The sequence below is a fragment of the Callospermophilus lateralis genome, chromosome 20 (assembly GCF_048772815.1).
Source record: "Callospermophilus lateralis isolate mCalLat2 chromosome 20, mCalLat2.hap1, whole genome shotgun sequence".
NCBI lineage: Eukaryota > Metazoa > Chordata > Mammalia > Rodentia > Sciuridae > Callospermophilus > Callospermophilus lateralis.
Window position 1 is genome coordinate 3,476,515 of NC_135324.1, and position 22,366 is coordinate 3,498,880.

General features: G+C 58.1%; 1 protein-coding gene across 1 annotated transcript in view; it reads right to left on the minus strand.

Moving 5' to 3' along the window:
• The window catches only part of Grip2 (glutamate receptor interacting protein 2), a 32,435-nt gene extending 12,301 nt beyond the window's left edge, over window positions 1-20,134 (minus strand). Inside the window, exons 1-13 of the mRNA XM_077106212.1 lie at window positions 20,076-20,134; window positions 10,715-10,795; window positions 10,328-10,463; window positions 9,666-9,811; window positions 9,049-9,135; window positions 8,267-8,342; window positions 6,684-6,829; window positions 5,111-5,258; window positions 4,853-5,022; window positions 3,613-3,738; window positions 2,407-2,556; window positions 1,102-1,288; window positions 422-567 (exon numbers count right to left, since the gene is read on the minus strand). Coding sequence (XP_076962327.1) covers window positions 422-567; window positions 1,102-1,288; window positions 2,407-2,556; window positions 3,613-3,738; window positions 4,853-5,022; window positions 5,111-5,258; window positions 6,684-6,829; window positions 8,267-8,342; window positions 9,049-9,135; window positions 9,666-9,811; window positions 10,328-10,463; window positions 10,715-10,795; window positions 20,076-20,115 — 1,639 coding nt within the window. The 5' untranslated portion in view covers window positions 20,116-20,134. The remainder of the gene's footprint in view (window positions 1-421; window positions 568-1,101; window positions 1,289-2,406; window positions 2,557-3,612; window positions 3,739-4,852; window positions 5,023-5,110; window positions 5,259-6,683; window positions 6,830-8,266; window positions 8,343-9,048; window positions 9,136-9,665; window positions 9,812-10,327; window positions 10,464-10,714; window positions 10,796-20,075) is intronic.
• Window positions 20,135-22,366: the final 2,232 nt, after the last annotated feature.

Below are 22,366 nucleotides of genomic sequence, written 5' to 3' on the forward strand. Positions count from 1 at the left end.
GACCGGAACGCAGGTCGTGGACTGTCAGCGTGGGAGGTCCCCAAGGCCACATTCTATCCAGTTTGGATCCAGCAAAGATTTACTGAGCACCTACTATGTGCCAGGTCCTGGCTGGGTCTGGTCACATGATTCATGCTCTTGAACCCAAAGGACACTCCTCTTGTGGGTTCTACCTGCTATTTTATGCACGGGGCAAGTGTCCGGTCCAGAGTCGCACAGGGTGGAGAACCCACCACCAGAATCTGGGTCCTTTGGCCGAGCCATGCATAGAAGCAGCTCAGGGTATCCCCTGTCCAGCCCCAGGCTACCCCCTACTCCCACTGGATGCTGTCCCCCAGCAGGGGACTGGGCACAGAGAGGGACAGGGGGTTGGAAAAATTGCATCAGATGTGAACAAGATCAAGAGAGGCCACCCACTCACCGGCCACGTCGAACTCCACCTCCAGCACCACCTTGTGGGTGAGCGCCGCGTCTCTCAGGAGCTGGTTGGCCTCCTCCATGGTCCCGTCTTCCGTGGCGATGCCATTGATGGACAGGACACGGTCCCCCACCTGCAGCAGCCCACACCTGAACCCCGGGTGGCCCAGCAGAGAGAAGAATCTGCATGACATCTCCACTGGGGGGCCAGGGGCCAACCTGGACCCCACCTCCTGGCCTGGGTGTGCCAGCTATGTATCGTCAGGCAGTATGTCCTAGGACCCCGGCTAAGGACCTAACCGTCCTGGGCCTTGGTTTGTCTGTCTGTCCATGGGGGGGGGGGGGGGAGATGCCAGAGTCCTCACAAGATCCTCAGACAGAGGACTCCGCAGGGTACACAGGCTGTGTGATCCTGGGCAAGTGAATCAATCTCTCTGAGCCTCGACTGTCAACATGGGGATAGTTGAGATACACTAAGGAGGCCGGGGCTTAGTGTTTTGACTCAGTTTCCCCACTGTCCCCTTTGTCGGTTTTATAGGATAAAACCAATATCCTGCCAGCATCACTACACTTGGTCTTTGAGGCCATACCAAGTTGGTCAATGTGGTAATGGCTATTAATCGACGGGAGGGTAGCATACACAGGGTGGATACACTGGACAAAGGGGAAGGGCAGCAGGCTCACCTCTCAGCCGGGCTGTCGGGCTCAATGAACCGCACCAAGGGTGGAGAGGACAGGGTCTCAGTGGCAAAGAAGCCGCCCTGGAGCTGCAGGCCGAAGCCATTGAGGGGGTCTCCGCAGAGTATGACCTCTGTGGTCTCTGTGTGTACGATCTGCCCACCTGGCCCCACCGTGCTGGAAGCCAGGGATACTGGGGACAGGTGATCAGGGCACTCAGGTGGCCTGCCCCAGAGAGGCCTTACCAGAGCCCACCCACCCCAGAGCCTGAGGGCCACGTAAGCAAGAGTCCTGACTCAACCTGGGTCCACTCTGACCCTTAGTTTCCTCATCTGTGCCATGGGATCATGACTCCTACCTGCTTGGGGCAAGGACTAAAGAAGACAGTATGTGGGGACCTGATTTTGTAACACAGAGATTCTGGGGCTCTGCGAAATTATGTTACCCTAGTTCCTTCTTAACCGCATGGATACGCTCCAAGTCCTGAACCCTGTGTATACTATGCTTTTTCCTGGACACACATACCCATGACAAAGTTGAATTTATGAATCAGCTGCAGTAAGAGATTAACAAGAGCTATTAATAAAATACAATAAAACCCATATTCTGCCAGCATCCCTAGGCTTGGTCTTTGAGGCCATTCTGAAGTAAAATAAGGGTCACTGCAATATCAAGATGGTCAATGGGATAATAGCTATTAATTGATGGGAGGGTAGCATACACAGGGTGGATACACCAGAGGTAATGGTTTCATTGAGATACAAGTCACCTGTCAGAGTAGTTGCCCATTTAAAGTGTCCGATTCAATGGTTTTAGTGTGTTCACCACAATCAATAGGTTGATTGTCCCCAGGGAAACTTTGTTATTGCTCCCAATCCTCCCATCTCACCCAGCCCTCGGCCACCATGGATCTTTTTGTCTCTGTAAAATTTTCCGTTTTCTGGATGTTTCATGGAAATAGAATCGTATAGTACATGATCTATAGCGACTGGCTTCTTGGCAGAACATTTTCAGAGGACATCTGTGTCATAGCATGGATCAGAATCTTGGATTAAACCCAGGGGCACTTCACCACTGAGCCACATCCGCAGCCGTTTTTATTTTTTTTATTTAGGGTCTCACTAAGTTGCTTAGGGCCTCCTTAAATTGCTGAGGCTGGACTCCATCCTCCTGCCTCAGCCTCCCAAGCCGCTGGGATGACAGGTGTGCGCTACTGAGCCCGGCCTGCCCTGCCTCCCCAGGTGCCCTGCCCCGCCCTCTGGAAAACATCACTCCCAGCATACAGGTGGCCCAAAGGGACCAAAGGCTTACGCGAACTCCTGTGCTCCCTCCTCCGCTGCCTCCTCCTCCCCATGGTGGTCCTGGGGCTCATGGGCTGGGATCCGCGGGGCAGGGTGCTGGGGTTGGTGCAGGAAAAGGCATGGTTCATGGTCGGTGAGGAAAAGGGTGTGGAGGACGAGGCTGGGGAGATAAGAGCACAGCCCCATGAACCTCCCCGGCAGGGCCCCTCACCCTGCTGTGCCATAGGACCCGGGAAGCCACCCACCAGCCCAGAGACCCTGGGAGGCAGTCCTCCTGACACCACAGATATTCGCTGTGTGACCTCAGGCAAGTCTCTCTCCCTCTCTGGGCCTCAGTGACTATACAGATTCCATAGACCCAGTGCGACCTGGCTGTGAGGGTGTGGCTTGCTCTGGGGGTGTGGCTTGCTCTGAGGGTGTGGCTTGCTTTGGGGGTGTGGCTTGCTCTGGGGTGTGGCTTTCTCTGAGGGTGTGGCTTGCTATGGGGGTGTGGCTTGCTCTGGGATGTGGCTTGCTCTGGGGGTGTGGCTTGCTCTGAGGGTGTGGCTTGCTCTGGGGGTGTGGTTTGCTCTGGGATGTGGCTTGTTCTGGGGGTGTGGCTTGCTCTGGGGGTGTGGCTTGCTTTGGGGGTGTGGCTTTCTCTGAGGGTGTGGCTTGCTCTGGGGTGTGGCTTGCTCTGGGGTGTGGCTTGCTCTGAGGGTGTGGCTTGCTTTGGGGGTGTGGCTTGCTCTGGGGTGTGGCTTTCTCTGAGGGTGTGGCTTGCTATGGGGGTGTGGCTTGCTCTGGGGTGTGGCTTGCTCTAAGGGTGTGGCTTGCTCTGAGGGTGTGGCTTGCTCTGGGGGTGTGGCTTGCTCTGAGGGTGTGGCTTGCTCTGCAGTGTGGCTTGCTCTGGGGGTGTGGCTTGCTCTGGGGGTGTGGCTTGCTCTGGGGGTGTGACTTGCTCTGGGGGGTGTGGCTTGCTCTGGGATGTGGCTTGTTCTGGGTGCGGCTTGCTCTGGGGTGTGGCTTGCTCTGAAGGCGTGGCTTGCTCTGGGGGCACGGCTTGCTCTGGGGGCATGGTTAGCTCTAGGGTGTGGGCCCATCTTGCTCCTGACACTCTGGGTGACAGTGGCCAGGCCTCCTAATCTGGGTCTTGCTCTCCTCCGCTAGTACACCGCCCCCTCCCTAGGGAAAAGCGACAGGGGACGGTCCGGCTGTGGCCACTTGGGTGCATTACATCGGCTGCGGTCCTGGCCGCCAGCTGTGGCCCAGGTGGGCGTCCTGCAGTGGCCAGGCCTCGGGCTGTGGCAGGAGGACACACAGGGGTCCCAGCGGTGGGGTGGCTCACTCCTCTGCAGCTTGACTGGAGTGGACAGGTAAGCGGGAGAGACGGACAGACAGACAGACAGGCGTTAGGAACAGGGAGACCCAGCTCACCTGCACCCCCTGAGCCTGTTTTCCCCTGTGCACGGGGAGAGGAAGAAGCAGGGGACCCGGGCCGCACCATCTACAGGACCTGCTGCGCCCCGGGAAGTGCCAGGGCCCGGCTCAGCTCCTGGGCACCGGCCTCCCTTCCCCAGCCTCACCCCCAGGGGACTCCATCTGAGCCTCTCCTGTCCCAGGGGTCCCCCTGGCCCCTCTATGAGATCCTGCTCCCCCATAGCAGCCTCCAAACTGGGACCAGATCTCTCCTCCCAGACTGCCCCAGGCCCCTGCCTGACCCTCCCTCGCACTGCAGGGCCACCATGTCTGGGCCACCATGTCCTTGGATAGACAGGGGAGGACTGGGCTGATTTTGCCCATTGATTCCGTGTCCCACCCGACCCTGGGGCTTGGCCAGACCTGAAGCTAATGGTGCAGGGGAAATTTCAGCTCTGTGAGGGGCCCGGTGGCCCACGCCCTGATTCCCAGCGGCTCAGGAGGCTGAGGCAGGAGGATTGTAAGTTGGAGGCCAGCCTCAGCCACTTAGCAAGGCCCTGAGCACCTTAAGGAGACCTTGTCTCTAAATAAAAAGTAAAAAGGGCTGGGGACAGGGCTCCATGGTGAAGCACCCCTGGGTTCAATCCCCAGTACCAAAAAAAAAGTCTCAGCCCTGTCACTGCCCAGCTGTGGAATCTGGACAACTCACTTCACCTCTCTGTGCCTTGTGATCATCTGTAAAATGGGAACAAGACAGGGCCACCTCCTCAGGTCACAGAGAGGACTGGAATGAAGTATGATGAGAGCTTTCCAGCAAGGATGGGCACTCAGTAGTGGCTCAGTTAACAAGAGCCCGGGGATGGTTAGCGGCTGGTGGCCTGGGAGACGCTGTACATACGTCTCTGAGCCTCCGCTGCCTCAGTTTCCCGTGTGAAATGGGACAACAGTTAACAGTGGCCTCACACTGTCCCTCCAGGCTGGAGTCCCGAGCTTCCTGGTCCTCTGCACCCTCCGGACAGCTCTGGGCTGCGGCCAGGACCACGGCCGAGGGGACCTACCTGCTTCCACAGGCTTCAGGGGCCGCTGGCTCGGGGGCACAGGCAAGATCTCCAGCCGCACCTTCTCGGACACACTGGCCAGGAGCTTGGTGGCTTCCTGCAGCGAACAGTGCTCCGTGCTGGTTCCGTCGATGGCCAGGATGTGGTCTCCGGCATGCAGGGCCCCGCTCCTGGCCAGACAGGGGACAGAGGAGGCGCGTCCAGCCGGTCAGAGCTGCGGGCCACCTGTCCCCTGCGCCCACGTCCCCACAGCCTCACCTGTCCACCACGCTGGCTGGCTTGATGCGGTCGATGGTGAGGACGGGCTTGTTCCGGTGGGAGCCCGTGGTCAGCGAGATCCCCAGGGCGGACCCCGGAGTCTTGGCTATTTCCACCACCAAGGGCCCCGGGGCACTGGCCACCGTGTCTGGCACGAGGGGAAAGAAACCTTAAAAGAGGTTTGAAACGCAAATATCGAGCACCCTCCTTCCCAGTCCCTCTGCACTGTCCACTGAACACCTGCCGCCCCAAAGGGAAGAACATGCCCACTCCACAGACCAGAAAACCAGGTCCTGCCCGTCTGCCCAGCAGCTTGGGAGGCTGAGGCAGGAGGATCTCCAGTCGGAGGCCAGCCTCAGCAACTAAGGGAGGCCCCAAGCAACTTAGCGGGATCTTGTCTCCAAATAAAAATAAAAAAGGGCTGGGGATGGAGACCGCGGTGAAGCACCCATAGTGAAGCACCCAGGGTGAATAGTAATTTGTCTGCATTTATTGAGTGCCTGCTGTATGCCAGCAATGAACTATAACATTGGCTACGATCTGTCCTCGTCTTAGAAATCAAACGGGACCTCCATGAACACACACCGTGGCTTCAAGTCCAAACCTCGGTGACACTCTGAGCCACTGCCACGCTTGCTGCGCATCCAGATGCCTGCCCATCAGACCAGCCTGACCCTCGTGGTCTTTCTGGTATCCCACCTCCATAACCAGCCTGGTCCAGTCTCCATGAGTGACAGTCGCCTCCTCCAGCTGATTGGCTTCCACTCTGATCCCGCCTCTTCTGTCCTTACCCCCTCCCATTCACTCCCATTTGCTCCAGCCACACGGGCTTCATCTGGGTCAAGCCGGCTAGGCTCGTGCCCCAGGGCTTTTGCACCAGCTGCTTCCTTCCCTCACTACCCTAGTTAGACAGCACCCTGGGCCTTTCCCCTCCCACACCCCTGCCTTTTCTTCTTCTGTCCCACTGTGCTAATAGCCGCCTGGCACCTGCCATATCATGTGTGTGTTTGGTACTGGAAATGGACCCCAGAGGTGTCTCCCCACTGAGCCACATTCCCGGTCCTTATTTGTTTTTTTTTTAAATATTTTTAAAATTTATTTTATGTGGTGCTGAGGATCGAACCCAGAGCCTCGTAGGTGTGAGGCCAAGCACTCTGCCGCTGACCCACCAGCCCAGCCAAGCCCCATTCCTTTTTTGAAATTTTATTTTGAGACAATCTGTTGCTAAGTTGTAGAGCCTAGCCTCAAACCTGCAATCCTCCCGCCTCAGCCTCCCAAGGAGCCGGGATGACAGGCATGCGCCTCGGCACCTGGTGACACACACTTTCTTATCTCTTCTGTTTTCTGAACTTGTCTCCTCACCAGAAGGTCAGCTCCGTGAGAACAGAGACCTGTTGGGTCCCGGGTGCATCAAGCAATCCCGGCCAGACAGGATTTAACACCTAGAGAGGCTCAGAGAGGCTAAGTGACTGGCTGGAGGTCACACAGCCTGGGCAATGGGAAGGATCTATGGCCACTGCCTGCATCCCCCACCTCGGACTTTTTCCTGTCCCAACCCTGGTCCCCGATGTACCTGGGGTGGCCACATCGTACTCCACCTGGAAGAGAGCTTCCTGGCTGCACTGCCGCAAGGTGGCCAGGGCGGTGGCATGGCTGGCCCCGTGCAGGGGGATCCCGTCAACACTGAGCAACCTGTCGCCCACCTTTAAGGAGCCTTCCCTGCAGGGAAGGGCACAGTCAGCCGGGTGGCCCGGCAGGAGCGCAGGGCACCGCACAGAAGGCAGGACTGGGAAGGGAGGGGGCGTGGAGTGAAGGCAGGGGAGGGGCGGGGGCGCCAGAAAGAAGGGATGCCCGGATGTACCCAGGGGGGCCCTGGCCTCCGCCACCCCCTTGGTAAGGAGGAATCCACAGGCAGCCTGGACTCCATCCTAGAACCTCTAAGCTGGGGCTCACTCCTGCACCAGGGCCCAGAGAGGGTGTCTGGCCTGCCAGGGTCACACAGCATCGGAGGTGGGATAGCCTTGGGCTTCCCATGGCCTATCACAAAAGTCCCCTTTTCCATTGTTTCGGTAGTGGATCTGGCCTGGCGACAAGAACTTGGAGGGGCCTCAGGAGAGGGGGCCTTAGCAGCGTCCACTGACCTCCCCCCCACATCCCCACACACCCCTTGTTTGGGTCAAATCCCAGGCCTGGATGCCTCAGGGGCCCCAACAGGTGGCCAAAGCTATTCTGGGAAGTTCTCTGAATAGCAGTTCACACGGCCCTGTCCCAAGGACAGATTTAGATTGGTGACAAGGCCATTCCAGGGCTTCTCTTAAAATGGCCAGGAATCTCCTGCAGGGGAGGGGCCCGGGGTTTGGAGAGGGGCGGGGCGGGACTTGGAGGTGGGCAGAGCTAGGGCTTGAAGAGGGGCGAGGCTGGGCTTGGAGAGGGGTGGGGCTGGGCTTGGAGGTGGGCGGAGCTAGGGCTTGGAGAGGGGTGGGGCTGGTCTTGGAGAGGGGTGGGGCTGGGCTTGGAGAGGGGCGGGGCTGGTCTTGGAGGTGGACGGAGCTAGGGCTTGGAGAGGGGCGGGGCTGGGCTTGGAGGTGGACGGAGCTAGGGCTTGGAGAGGGGCGGGGCGGGGCTTGGAGAGGGGCGGGGCAGGGCTTGGAGAGGGGCGGGGCTGGGCTTGGAGGTGGGCGGAGCTAGGGCTTGGAGAGGGGCGAGGCTGGGCTTGGAGAGGGGCGGGGCGGGGCTTGGAGAGGGTTGGGGCGGGGCTTGGAGAGGGGCGGGGCGGGGCTTGGAGAGGGGCGGGGCTGAGGCTTGGAGAGGGGTAGGGCGGAGCTTGGAGAGGGGAGGGGCGGGGCTTTTCTGCGCAGGGACCCAGGCATTTCCTAGAGGCTGAGTGACAGCCAGAACCAGCCAATCACAGAGCCCCCGGGGACCTGAGCGAGCTGGAGTGGGCGGGGGGGAAGAGGGGCCTCGGGGGCAGCTCTGGAGTGACTTGTCCTGCTGCGCCCATAATGCTGAGGGGCTCTGGGCACCCTATGTGGCCTCTGCCGGCCTCAATCATTGTTCTGCAGAATGGGCACCATGGCCTCCGCTCTGCCCTCTCCCCGGGGAGGCAGGGGAGGTCGGTGCGGTGTGAGGCTGTGGCTTCCTCCCGTTGAGCCTCACCTGTCAGCTGGGCCACCAGGACGCACGTAGGTCAGGACGAGCGGGCGGGACTTGTGCACGTCTTCGTGGGCACCTCCTGAAGGCAATTCAACAGGAGGCGGGAGTCACCTGCCCACCCCTTCCCTGATGCCCAGAGGCCCCCCACCAAGCCCCTAGAACAGCCTTCCTCAATTAAACCTGCCTGAGCACCTTGTCCTTGCTAGTCACGACACTTCTTGTGAGATACCCACTATACATCTCTCCCCCACCCACCCACCCACCCGCATTGATGGGACGGGGGACAGGGAACACGACCAATCTCTCTCTGTTAAATGACTTGCTTCCCTGCCTGTGAGTTCATCTTATTTCCCTTTTTGCCCTGGTTGCTAGGCAGCTCCAAACTTTGTTCTCAGTCTCACAGTAGCTTTCGCCATAATTTTCTCTTTTTTGGGAGGGGGGGGGGAGGTGGGTACCAGGGATTGAACCCCAGGTGTATTTAACCATGGAGTCCCCTCCCCAGCCCTTTTTATTTTCATTTTGAGCCAGGGTCTCATTAAGTTGCTTAGGACTTTGCTAAGTTGCTGAGGCTGGCTTTGAACTTGCGATCCTCCTGCCTCAGCCTCCCGAGCCGCTGGGAAGACAGGCCTGCGCCACCGCACCCTGCTCACCACAATTTTTTTTATATGATTTTCTCTTAGATATCTGTCACACTCATTAAAGCAAAATAGAGCCCACAGGTGAAATGACCCTGGGCCTCTTTTGTGTCCCCACCCACTAACTCCAAGGGTGATTCTCACACCGACCTCTGAGGACGAAGCCAAAGCTGTTTCCCTCTTTGTAGAGTGAGATGTCCACCGTCTTGGAAATGATCTTGGGGTTGTTTTCGGGGGCTGGAGAGAAGCAGAGCCTCCCTTGAGTCCCACTGTCACACCCCTCAGCCGGCAGATGTCCCCCAAGCTTATTCCAGCGGCGGCGCTGGGAGATCTCACACTCCCGCCCCCCCGCCCCCCTGTAGTGCCCTACTTAGAGGGAGGAGCCTGCCTCCTGTTCACAAAGAGGCTGCCAAAACCCAGGCTTGAGTCAAGTCTCAAATGTCCAGACTTGAGAGCAACTTGGGGAACTCAGAGCGTGGCCCACCCCAGGGCAGTGGGGACGGTGCGTGGTCAGCCCATGTCCCCCAAATCACCTCCCCCCCCTCCAGGAAAAACATCTGGAAATAAATTCAATATGCAAAAGCAGGTCGGGTCCTGGCGCCTCCTGGTGACAGCGTACCGCATCCACGTCCTGAGCGAGGCATGGATGTCTGTGGGTCCCCCCCCCCCGTGTCTGGCACGACCCCCACCCCCAGGCCCTGGCAGGAGGTAGCCGTGTCCACCCACGACCGGACAGAGGCAGCGGAGAGTTCCCGGGGGGCACCCACCGGGCGGGGGCAGCTCATACTCCACCTCCAACACCACGCGCTCGCCCACGTTTTTGAGCAGAGTGATGATCTCGTCGTGCCGCAGCCTGGTCAGGTGGATCCCGTTCACTGACCGGATGTAGTCCCCCACGTTCAGCAGGTCGCTCCTAAACCAGAGGCCACCCCCCCCCCCCTCAGAGTGACCGGGCTGGACCAGCCCCTGGGATGCAGACCCTGAGGATTTCTGGATCCTCCTTTGGACAAAATGGGAAAGTCGAGGCCCATGGCCTCCCATCTGCGATCCTCCTGCCTCAGCCTCCTGAGCTGCTGGGAGGACAGGCGCACGCAGGCGGCCTGTCACCTTCTGGATGGGGACTCTGGCCAGCCCAGGGACAAGCCCAGGGAATGTCCAGAATAGCACCTCTGGGTCACTCCCTAATGTTGGTCCTGGCTTGCCAGATGATGGCTCACATGGGCACCTAGCAGCGCCCCAGGAGCCTGCCGGGTAGGTACTGCAGGGAACAGCATTCTAGGCAGAGGGAACAGCCCAGGCAAAGAGGGACAGACACACAGCCTGGCAAGGGGAGAGGGGAGACCCTTCTTGGGCGCTCCCCAAAGGCCTCCGCCCACGGGATCCCCTCACGTCCCCCCTCCTGCTGCCCCCAGCCAAGCCCATGCCTCACCTGGCTGCGAGGCCCCCGGGCCTCAGGTTGGAGACTCTGGGCTTCCCATCCTTATCGGTGCCTCCGGAGATGGTCAGGCCCAGGGTGCTGCCCTCCCGTTTGATCAGCTCCACCATGATGACCCCTCGGAACTCCTCTGCAGACAGACGGGACCGTGAGCATGCCCCAGGGGACGGTTCTGGGGTCCCCTGGTCCAAGACAGGCGAGGCCAACCCCGGGCAGGCATGGGCACTGCGTTGCTAAATGCGGAGGGATATTATCTCATTTTTTTTAACAGCAGAGGATCAGAGAGGTGAAGCGACTGGCCCCAGGTCACAGAGCAAGCGAGTGGCAGAGCTCGCTGTGCCTCCAGGGCAGAATGAGGGGGGAGGAAAGAGATGTCCTTACCTGGGATACTCTGTCGGCGGCATGCCAGGGCCACCTCAGGGCCTCCCGCGTCCTTGCCACCTTTGGAATACGGCCCATCGTCTGCAGGGGGCAAAGACAAGACCCCCTGGTTTCCACCGTATCTCAGCCCAGAGGGCGCCCCCTGCCTGGGGCTGTGGGATTTTCCCTCTGGGTGGCAGCCACTAGGAACACAGGATCCTCCTCTAGGGAACCCTCATGGACTCCCTTGTCCTAAAGAAGCTCCCCCACCGCCCCCCAACCCCAGCTCTTCTGGTCAAATGGCACTCTTGTGAGTCCCCGCCATGTCCTGGAGCTTCAGGGCCACTCTGTGGTCAAAGACTCAGCGCCATCTGCGGGTGGTGACATTACTCTGGTGGATGATACAATTCCACTGAGAAAGGAAGGAAGCTGAGGCTCAGAGAGGGATAGCTCAAGTCCAGGGTCACACAGCTGGGGAGTTGTTACAAAGCAGATCAGAACCCACGGCTGCTGACCCTGCCGGGAGGGGCCGCGCTTGCCTACCTGCAGAGACGGGGAGCTCAGTCACGCGCAGGTGCCACCGCCCACGTGGGACAGTACTGACTTGGGGCAGACGCAGTCTTGATGGCCATAACCAAGGCTTATTTGTGAGGACTATTTTTTTTTTTTTTAATGGTACCGGGGACCAAACCCAGGGCCCCTTACCCACTGAGCCACATTCCCAGCCCTTTTTATTTTTTCCATTTTGAGACAGAATCTTGCCTAAGTTGTTTTGGGCTTCACTGAGTTGTGGAGGCTGGCCTCCAACCTGGGATCCTCCTGCCTCAGCCTCCCAAGTCGCAGGGATCACAGGCATGTGCCTCCACACCTGGCTTGTCTTGAGTACACCCTAAATCATCTCTAGACAACTTAGAATACTAAGTATGAAGTAAATACGAGAGAAATAGTTGCCCTACTGTAGCATCCAGGAAATAACCAGGAAAAAAAAAAAAAAACTCGATACATGTTTAATACAAAGGCAACTTCTTTTCCTAATATTAACAACCCAGGGTTTGGGAAATGCCTCTCAACCACCTCTATCATCAAGCTCTGGGACATTTTCATCACCTCCTCAAATTCTCCTTTGCTGCTCCTTTATATCTATCCCTTGCCAGCCTTGGTTTCTGACATGCACCGCTCTGTTCCGGTCCTGTAATTTTGCCCTTTTCCAGAAGGGAAATGGAGTCCTACCGTATTACAGGCTTTTGAGCCTCAATTTTGTGTGTGTGTGTGTGTGTGTGACTTAGCATAATCATTTGCTATTCACCCGCATGGCGTGTGTGGGTATTTTGTTTCTTGTTATTATCAACAACGCATGATCCATTCAGTGGCTGAACCAGATTTTTTTTTTTTTTTTTTTTGCCTTTCATCTGGTGAAAGGCGTTTCTGTTGTTTCCAATTTGGGCTCATTTTGCAGGGAGTATAATAAACATTTCCATCCAGGTTTGAGTTGGAACTTGAATTTCCATTTCCCTTGGATAAAGCCTCAGGAGTGGGATGGATGGGGTGACTCTGCAAGGACGGGGTTCACTGTGTAAGAAGCCACCAGAGGACTCAGAGTGGGGTGCGTGCCCCTTTCCTCTGCCACCAAAAAAAAAGAAACATGAGAGGGTCCCAAGTTGCTCTGCGTCCTGGGGAATTTCCAGACATAATTATGTCATCTGTCTAAAATGACAGTTGTATTACTTTCAAATCTTGGTCCCGTATTATTTCTTTAACTTGCCCCAGTGGTGCTAGGGGAGATCTCTAGTATAAAGTTGATAGAATAGATGTGTCGAACATCTCTATCTCATCTTTTGCTAAGTTGTTGAGGCTGGCCTCCAACTTGCGATCCTCCTGCCTCAGCCTCCAGAGTTGCCGCGGGGGCAGGCGTGCACCCTCAGGCCCCGCACCGCTCCTTTTTTTGATCTTTTTCAACACCTGAGGTTTGCCTGACTTTCCTGAGAGGTCGTCTGTGCATTTCAAGGCAGTGGGAAGCTAGATTTCCACTGCGACAACCGGCAGGACCGGCCTCCCACGCCAAGCCCTTTGTTACTCTGATCATATTCCAGATTACCCCTCACGTCCTGCCCACCCACATTGTCTCATTCGGTCCTGTTCACGTCTCACCGTGACTCAGAGAAGAGGCAGAGGCTACCATCATGCCCACTTGACAGATAAGCAAACTGAGGCTCCAGCATACACCCCGCGCTGTCCCCGGAGAGGGGTCTCCCTGCCACCCTGACCCGCTGGCTCCAGCCAGGCCTCCTGAGTGTCCTGCCCCCGCCCTCCGCCAGCTGCGAGGAGGCCACGCCCCTTCCCCGCCTCCCTGCTCAGGGACAGAAAGGAGGGTAGGGGGAGCCACCTGGGCAGGTGGCAGAGGACTTACCCCATCCTGCAGGTCTCTGTCATGAGGGGGCGGGTCAGATTAGGGGTCAGCCTGGGTAAATGGACCTGGCCCTGAATCCGGACTTGGGATGGGCCAAGTCCAGGCTCAACTTGGGGTCCAGGTGGGGACTGAGTCACACCAAGACCAGGGCTCAGTCTACAGGGGCTTGTCAACCTCTACAATAATGGCATTCTCCGCTAAATAAGTCCTGGTGGTGACGGCCTCTCTTCTGTGCTGTAGGAAGTAAAAGTGTCACCAGATGCGGTAGCACTCCTGTCAACCGAAATCACTCCAGACCCTGCCAAAGGTTCCCCAGGACAGCAACGTCAGCCTGCGCTGGGCACAGAGCTCGACAGTCAGGGGCGGGGCCAGCCTGGGAAAGGGGCGGGACTTGTCCGTGGGAAGGGAGCGGGGCTCCACCGTGGGAAAGGGGCGGGTCTCATGCGTGGGGAAGGGGCGTGGCTCAACCGTGGGAAAGGGGCGGGGCTAGCCCCGGATCAGGGTGGGGCCAACCAGAGGCGGGGCTAAGTCTGGGAAAGGGCGGGGCCAGCCTGGGTGAGGGGAGGGTTCAATGCGGGGGTGAAGGGAGACTGGGAAAGGGGCGGGGCCACTCGGGGTAAAGGGAGGGTTCAACTAGAGGCAGGGCTAGTAAGTCTGGGAAAGGGCGGGGCCAGCCTGGGTGAGGGTCATGTTTAGCCAGGGGCTGAGCTCAGTCTGGGAGAGGAGAGGGCCACCCTGGGAAAAGGGTGGGGCTCATCCCTGTAAGGGGCGGGGCCAGCCTAAGTAAGGGGCGGAGCTCAGTCTGAGAAGGGGCGGGGCCATCTTGGGTAAGGGGAAGGCTCAGCCTGGGTAAGGGGCGGGCTCAGTCAGGGGAGGAGCTAAGTTTGGGAAAGGGCGGGGCCAGCCTGGGAAAGGGGCGGGGCCAGGCTGGGTAAGGGGTGGGCTCATCCAGGGGCGGGGCTCAGTCTGGGAGAAGGAGGGGCCAGCCTGGGTAAGGGGCGGGCTTAGCCAGGGGCGGAGCTCAGTCTGGGAAATGGCGGGGTCTGCCTGGGAAAGGGGCGGGGCCAGCCTAGGTAAGGGGCGGGGCCAGGCTGGGTAAGGGGCGGGCTCATCCAGGGGCGGGGCTCAGTCTGGGAAAGGGCGGGGTCTGCCTGGGAAAGGGGCAGAGCCAGCCTGGGTAAGGGGCGTGCTCAACCAGGGGCGGGGCTCAGATTAGGGGAGGGCGGAGCCAGCCTGGGTAAAGGGCGGGGCCAGGCTGGGTAAGGGGCGTGCTCAACCAGGGGCGGGGCTCAGATTAGGGGAGGGCGGGGCCAGGCTGGGAAAGGGGCGGGGCCAGGCTGGGTAAGGGGTGGGCTCATCCAGGGACGGGGCTCAGTCTGGGAGAAGGAGGGGCCAGCCTGGATCAGGGTTTTAGGTTACTGAAATGCCACCATCTTCACTCTAACCCCTGAGACACTGTCCCAGCTCCCCAGTCACTGCGCCACCAAATAGCTGCCTGCCCTTGATTGGCAGGAGCTGCTAAATAACAAATCAAACAGCGGTTAAGCCGGTGCTCACTTTCCTGGGCCCCTGGGGCTGGGTCCCCAGCAGCTTGGCTCTCCCCCCCTTCCCCAGACCCCCCTGTCGCATCAGCTGCCACGGAGGCAAGTAACACCCCATTAAGTCTAATGCCTCCCATTAGGGCTCCCTAATACGCACTTCATTTCGATTCAACAAGATGTTTCTGAGCTAATAAAATTAAAGAGACTGGATTCTGTCAACTGTGTGACAGGGAGCGTCTCGCGTATTTCACGAGGGCGATTCTGAAATGAAAATGGGTCTTATCTCGTGCAAATTAGATTCTGTCACTGGAAAAATCCCTCTCTCCTCCCGTGTCCCGGGAAGACGGGAGCTAGGCTGCATGCTGGGAGGTGTCTGCATGGATGGGACAAGGGGCGTGGAGGGGGGTGACAATCCGCTTAAGGAAGCTGGGGACCAAGTTCACCAAATTCAGAGCAAGAGCCCCAGAGAGCAGAGCTGAGCAGGGCGACAGGTCCAAGGTGGAGTTTTGAGCCCTGATGATCCAAAGAGTCAGAAACGTTGAGGAAGGATGATGGACAGGGTCCCCCAATTCCGGGTCTGACACCCAGGCTGGACCCCCCAGCTGCTAAAGAGAGAACCCGGTTCCTGGCGTGGTCTCCTCCAAGTTCATCTCATCCAGGATTCAGGTTTTGCTCCATTGCTGAGCTGGGCTGCACGGTGACACCCTGGGGACACCCTTGGGACAGCTGAAGTGTGTGGGTCTGCTTGTCTCAACACCAAGTGGCCCCAATTCCCTCATTTCTCCCGGATTTTCCTGGCTTTGGGCTCAAAATGCTTCTTTTCCCAGCTTGCTGGCGAGTGGAGGGAGCTGCAAACCAAGATTCATAGCACTGTGTGCCAACAGGGAGTCCATGGGCAATAAGTGAGACCTTGGGAGGGACTTCCCTGGGGAGGACACGTGCATTTTGGCCAAGAGGTCCCAGATAAGTTATCACCCAGACCCCCTACATATTCAGAAAGCCACCCGGAAGGAAGGAACGCTGTCATGTCTGCCTGATGCCCCACTTTGAAGAACACCCTGGGGCGAGGGTCAGCAGCAACAGAGGTCGCTTGCAGACCAAGGATCAAAGAAGCAGCATCAATGTTACCAATTGGAGCCTCTGTTTCCCTGTGGGTGAAATGCAGGGGTCTCCCCTTGTTGACAGCTGGCCTGGGGTTTGAGAAGCTGGGGTGACATTATTTATAGGAAAAAAAAAACCAAAACCAACCCTGGGGTTCGGACCCCAGCCCCCTCCCTCAGGCGCATGCGCAGTGCCTCCCGGTCCCTCTTTGTTCTGGGACCTGGTAATTACATGCTTTAGCGATGAAGGCTTTTCAAAAACATCCTTCCCAACCCTTTTGCATCGGGAAACGTGCATTAAAAAAAAAAAAAAAAAAAAAACAGAGATATTTTTATCCACATGTTTTTCCCCCCCACTTCGACTCCTTCCAGCAATGGGTAATTAGGAGATTTTTTTGCCCAAGAACTGGCTTCGGAGGGGAATTCATTTCCATCCTGAAGCCAACCCGGTCCCCAGTCCCCAGCAGAAAAAAAAAAAAAATGTGGCTTTGGGGAGCAGGGAGGGCAGGGGAAGATCTTGCCAGAAATCCAGCCCCCTCCTCCTACACCTGGGGCCTGGTCCCCTGCTGTCCCCTGCTGGGTCGGGAGGGGCCTCTTTGAGGTTAACAAAAGAGAAGTCACCCCCTGAGATCACAAAAGAGGGCAAAAGAGAAAGGAAGTCACCCCAAAGGCATGTGGGGGTGGGGCTGTCAGCTCAGCTCCAAGGTTGATTGACAGCTGGTTCCGCGGGCCTGGAAAGAGCCGGTGCATGGGATCAGCTTGGACACAAGGGGCAGCCGGCCATCACCAGGAGCCCCCATGCGCCAATGCAGAAGGGGGCACCTACCTGGCTCCATTGTGGCCCCCACTGTCCCCTGGCTTCAACCTTTCAAGGATCCTGGGGGGGGGGCAGTGACAATCCTTGCCCCGCCCCCAGCTTTCTGCTCTAAAAGAGAGCCTCAGTTTTGCCCTCTGCAGAATGGGGCGCTCCGACCCTGCTCTCGGGTCAAGGGGACCTGGTGTAGGGTGCAGAGGAAACACAGTGACCCTTTTTCTGTCCCCCAGTGCATTCGAAGGTTTTCCTAGAGTTATGGCATCCACCGGTCTCCATGAGCGAGCCATGGTATGCGCTGGATAAATAGCATCTCACTTAATCACTTTGGAGATGGTATCAGCGTTATTCCCATTTAAAAAGATCAACAGGTGAAGTGGTGTCCTATGGTCAGCGGCTGGGCCATAATTTGAACCCAGGACTTGTTCTAAGAACTTGAAAGTAACCACAACGTTATCCACACGCTAGTCTTAAATGGCGAGTGCCATTATCACCTGCATGGTATCGATGAGGAAACTGAGGCACAGAGAGGTTCAGGAAACGGCTCAGTGTCACACAGCACCGATCCAGGATTCTTTAGCTTCCCCAGGGCTCTGGCCCTACCCTCCAGGTCCATTCTTGGCTGCTCCCCGACTCCAGGATAGGCCTGGAGGGGGCTAAGGGACCACGCCTGTAGCTCTGGGGCTGCTCTGTTCCAGAGAACCGGCGGCCCCAGGTCATCTGAGCATTTCTCACAGAACGTCTGGCTCACTCAGTGCCAAGGATTGTAAGAGAAAATTAATTAAGAGTACCCCCGGCACATGCCGGTAATCCCAGCGGCTCAGAGGCTGAGGCAGGAGGATCACAAGGTGGAGGCCAGCCTCGGCAACTTAGCGAGGCCCCACGCAACTTAACGGGATCCTGTCTCTCAGTTAGGGAGATGGATGATCAGAGAGGTCACTCGGCTGGTAGGCTGCACAGCATCCAGGAGCTGGGCCTCTCTGAATCCCCAAAGGCCACATCCTTAACCCTTGGGTCCTCTCTCCTCCCTACACAGGAGGGCAGTGGGCCACTGACGGGTGTCAGGGCATTGGGAAGGGGACTTCCTGGGTCCCCAAGTTACCTTCCACGCAGTGCGCAGGACCTGGGGCCTGAAGCCACACCCCTGCCAGAGCCCATCTCCAGGGGGCATGGCAGTCCCCAACCAGGTGGGAGGTGGCTCAGGCTTGGCGATCTGTGCTCTGGGTCTGTGCCCCTCTGCCCTCCCTCTACCACTGGCTATAGCAAGGATATGACCTTGAAATTGGGTCACCTACAGAATGACTTAATTTTCCAATAGTGGCTTCCTGGAGCAGGAGAAGATCCCATCCAAAGTCCTCCCCACCGTGACAGCCTCTGGCCTCCCCAACCTCACCTCCTAATGCTCTCCTCTTCCCCGGCTCCATTCCTGCCTGCTCGCACTCCAATGGCTGTTCTACACACCCCACCCCAGGGCCTTTGCACTGGCTGTTCCTCTGCTCAGAATACTGTTCCCAGGATGTAGAAACTGCTTCTCTCACTTCCTTCAGGAATTTATAGCAGGGGGGCCTCCTCCTCAGCTTTTCTGGGGGCGGGGAAGGGCAGGGGGAAGGACATTGAGGATTGAACTCACGGATTTCCCTATTTGGTGGGAGCTCAGAGTGGTCGCTCGGCTGGTAAGCTGCACAGCATCTCACCAGCTGCTTTTTTGGGACTTTTCTAAAATACACTTATTTATCTGTCCTCTGGGATGTCAGGGGCAGGCAGGGACTGGGCTGGGCTTCCGTCTATCGACTCCGGGGCTGGTCAGCACACGGGTCACTGTCCAACAAATCTTTTTTAAATTCAGTTGCCATTTACGGGTTAGGAGAATGGAGATCAAAGAGATGCAAGTTATTCAAGGCCAGGGCTTCGGAAGGGGTGGAACCCGGACGCTAACTCGGGCCTCCCTGGCTCCAGGCTCCTGGCTGGGCGGCCTCTGAGGTCCCCTGGTGGCCCCAGCCCCTGCTAAGGGCTCCCCAGGCTGAGAGGAGGCTCCCTGAGAGCCACTGGGTAGAACTGGGCAGCCCGGGGCTCAGCAAGGGACCCCTCCCCTGGACACATGCCACACAGATACTCCCTAAGAGCTTTCCAGGCCCCTGCTGGGTGACCAACGTTCACTCAGGCCCTGGGGACAAGGACATCTTTGTGACAGGGAAGTCAGAAAAGGCCTCCCATCCTAGAGGCGGGAAAGTGGATGCTCGGGGCGGGGCTTCCTGGCCCAGTCTCTGCGCGGACCTGCTGGGATTGGCCAGCCTGGGGATGGGCCTGCCTCTGATTGGCCCAGCCCCAACCAATCAGGCCACAATCTCCCCCAGAAGCCCAGTGATTGGTCAGCAGTGGGCGTGGGATCCAAGCTGGGCCAATGAGAGCCAGCCCAGCAACTTTTGCTGGAACTATCAGAAAACAGGCTCTTTCCTTAGAGTTGGTTGACCTTAAAAAGGTTGAAGGTCAAGAAGAGTCTGTCTGGAAATGAAGCCCAGAGTCCTAATGATGCTAGTGGAGCACCTGGATCCCGCTGCACCTGAAACTCGCTTTTTTTGGACTTAAAAAAAAAGAGCCTGTGGGCTGATGTCAACGGAGGCAGGGGTCAACTCAGGAGGTTCTGGGACCTGGGGAGGACAGGAGGGTGAGGGCTGCAGTGGAGAGGGTCAAGGAAATCATCAAAGACGGGTTAGAGAGTTCAAGAAAGGAGAGAGAGGTCACCCAATAGAGACAAGTCACCTACTGTCCCGTGCCTCAGTTTCCCCAGCTGTAAAATGGGGGAGAATAATAGTATGCCACCTACGGTACTCTCTTGAGGATTTAAATGAGAAAATGCACACAAAAAAATAAAGAGCTTAGAACAGAGCCCAAAAGCCGAAGAAAGTCACACAACTGTCACTCTTCTTACCCCTGCTGCTGGGGGTGGGGGGGCTGAGTCTGGGCACAGGGCTGACCTCTGACGACCCGTTACCAGGGTGGGGAGTGGGAGAAAGAGTTTCTGGGTCCTTCCGAGCAGGGATGGGGGCGGGGCTATTAAAGTCATCTAAGTGGTCCTCCCTGACCCTCAGTCTCCTCTTCTGTCCTCTGGGACCACAGTCCCGGCCCTTAAAGCCATTGTGCAGCTATGTCCAGAGCATGCCAGGTGGCGGGGGTGGGTGAAGGAGGACAGGATGGGAGGGGGTGACCGCAGGGCACCCAGTACGGAGTGGGGCCAGGGAAGTTAGACTAAGTCGCCCAGAGATGAATGGATGGACAGACAGACAGACAAGAGCATCCAAGCGCTGCCCCACGGCCACTCCCCAGGAATGTGGTGACTGTGCCCCACCCTCCTGCCACCCAGCCAGCGCTTGGGGACTTCTCCCTCCCCCCCCGCCAACACTCTGCCCAAGTCCCAGGTCTCTGGGAGTGGCAGTCCCAAGGGCTGGTCACCCTGGTCCCCAGGCTTGGTGGCAGCCCCTGGGACCTGCGTGTCCAGCCCCCTGGCCCCGCCCACCTCACCTACCCGCCTCTCCAGGGGTCTCCCGGCTCAGCCCGCACAGCATGTCCCCTTCTGTCCCTGGCCGCTGCCCACCAAGTCCCCTGGAGCCACGGGGCGGGGCCTCCTCCTTCCCAGGGAGGGACAGGGAGGGGACCTCGGCTCCCACTGGCTGGGCCCCGAGTCCACCCACTGCCAAGGGCGGCTCTCTGCTTAAAGGGGACACAGCTGTCATCAGGGCTGGCTCTGGGGTGGGGTCCCCAGTCCCCCCTGGGCTGAGTCAGGACAAGGGGTCTTTGCAGACGGCCTGCCCGGGGCCCTGCGCTGTGACCCTCGGGGACAGCGCGGCTCCAACACGCCCTGGCACTCTGGCCAGCGCGTCCCCTCCCCGGGCCTCAGTTTTTCCCACCTGGAAAATGGGCACATCGAGGCCCGAACTTGATGATTGCTTTTATTTTTAAAAAATACCCAGATGCCCAGAACCTGCACAGAAACCCCACGAGTCGGGTCAACTCTCTGAGGGTGGCACCATGCGGGGACGTGTCCCTGCAGGTCTCAGTTTAGAAATCCTTGTGCTGGAGCCCAGAGGGTCCGGCCTCCTCCCGCCGAGCCTCAGTTTCCCCCTGGTCAGCCTCCCCCCCTCCCCACACGCTTATTTGAAGATCAAATGAGCTGGTGGCGGATCTGCCTGCCTCTGGGCTTGACGGGCAGGCACAGCTGGTCACAGGCTCTGGCCACAGCTGGCAGGCTGCCCCTTCCCTCCCCCCCCCACCAGCTGGGCCTCAGCCCTGCCCACTCTTGGCTTAAGGCGGACCAGGCAGATCCCAATGGGCACCCAGGGCCTCCTTCTGCACCCATCTGTGACAGGGGGAAGCCAGCTGCAGCCACTTCTTCTGTCCCCCATCTCAGCAAGCCAGGGCCAGACTCTCTGAAGAGGTCAGGGTAAAAGTGGCCCTGAACGGTGGGAGTCAACAACCTGGGCAACCGTACAGTGCACCCAACTGGACAGGTGACGTTCCTGCCACCATGGGTAATAGAAGATGGCTGCCCGGTCTTGACAGGCTGAGGGCTGCTTCTGGAATTTAGCTCACCATTTCTGGCTGCCCCTGTTGTTCCAACCCCCGATGGTACTTTGGATCTGGGTTCAAAATCTGTCTGTAGGCCCAAGTCTCTCCTGTGTGGCCCACTTCCCAAGATGCCTTCCTGTTTGGGTGACAGGGTCCAGGAGCCAGGCCAGGTCCCCTTGACCAGCAGAGAAACCAAAGATCAAAAAAAAAGATGCCTGGTGGGGGGCAGTGGAGCACCCCCATCATCCCAGCTGCTTGGGAGGCTGAGGCAGGAGGATCGCAAGTTGGAGGCCAGCCTCAGGAACTTAGCGAGGCCCTAAGCAGCTCAGTGAGACCCTGTCTCTAAATAAAATATAAAGCAGGCTGAGGATGGGGCTCAGGGGTTAAGCCCCAGCCTCGTCCCCTTCCTCAGCCTCTTTGGGGAGGGACAGAGCACCCCACAGGCCTTTGGAGGGCCAGCTGCCCTTTCACTTAAGAAAACATTTGCTTTCGGTGCAGATGCATTTAAATGAGCAATTACAGATGGGCGGGCGGAAGCTTTGCCACGCTCGGGTCTCTCTCGCTGCTGCCTTGGAATTTACTTTTGTGCATGAGAAGCCTCTGAAAGGTCACCCCGTGGATTAAGGGAGAGCTCTGAGGAGCCGCTTGGGGGTGGGGGGGAGCCTGGGGACCCAGGCGCGAGGAGCCAGGTAGGAAAACAGGGTCCGCGCTCTGCTCTCTGCCCCCATCCGCCCACTGAGCTCCTTTGTATTGGATTTGACCCAAGCAAATGTCCAGAAGCAACTGTTGGTCCCTTTGGAACGAGGCGGAGTTCCAGTAAACAATTGGGCCCAGAGAGGTTGAACAGCTTGCCCAAGGTGGCCCAGCAAGTAAGGATGGAGCCAGGGGGCTGGGTGTCCCCTGCTGCTGTTCCTGGGGACCCTCAGAAGACTGGGGAAGGTGCTCCATGGTAGTTTGGTATTTGCCCTGAGCCTGCCTCCTGGAGGGTACAATTGTGCAGGGGGCCTCTCTGAACCTCAGGTTCTTCCTCTGAAATGTAAGTTGTCCATTCCCAAGGCTTTTTGTTGTGGTGGTGGTTGTTGTTCTGGGTTTTTTTCAAACTCCTCTGAGAACTCTAGGCAGGGCACGTGCCGGTGTTCAGCTGGAACAGGGTTCGGCTCCATCTCCCTGGTCACTCCAAAGAGTATTTATTGAGCACTTACTATACCTGCCAGGAACTAAGCTGGATCAGAGGTTTCAGTGGGGAACAGT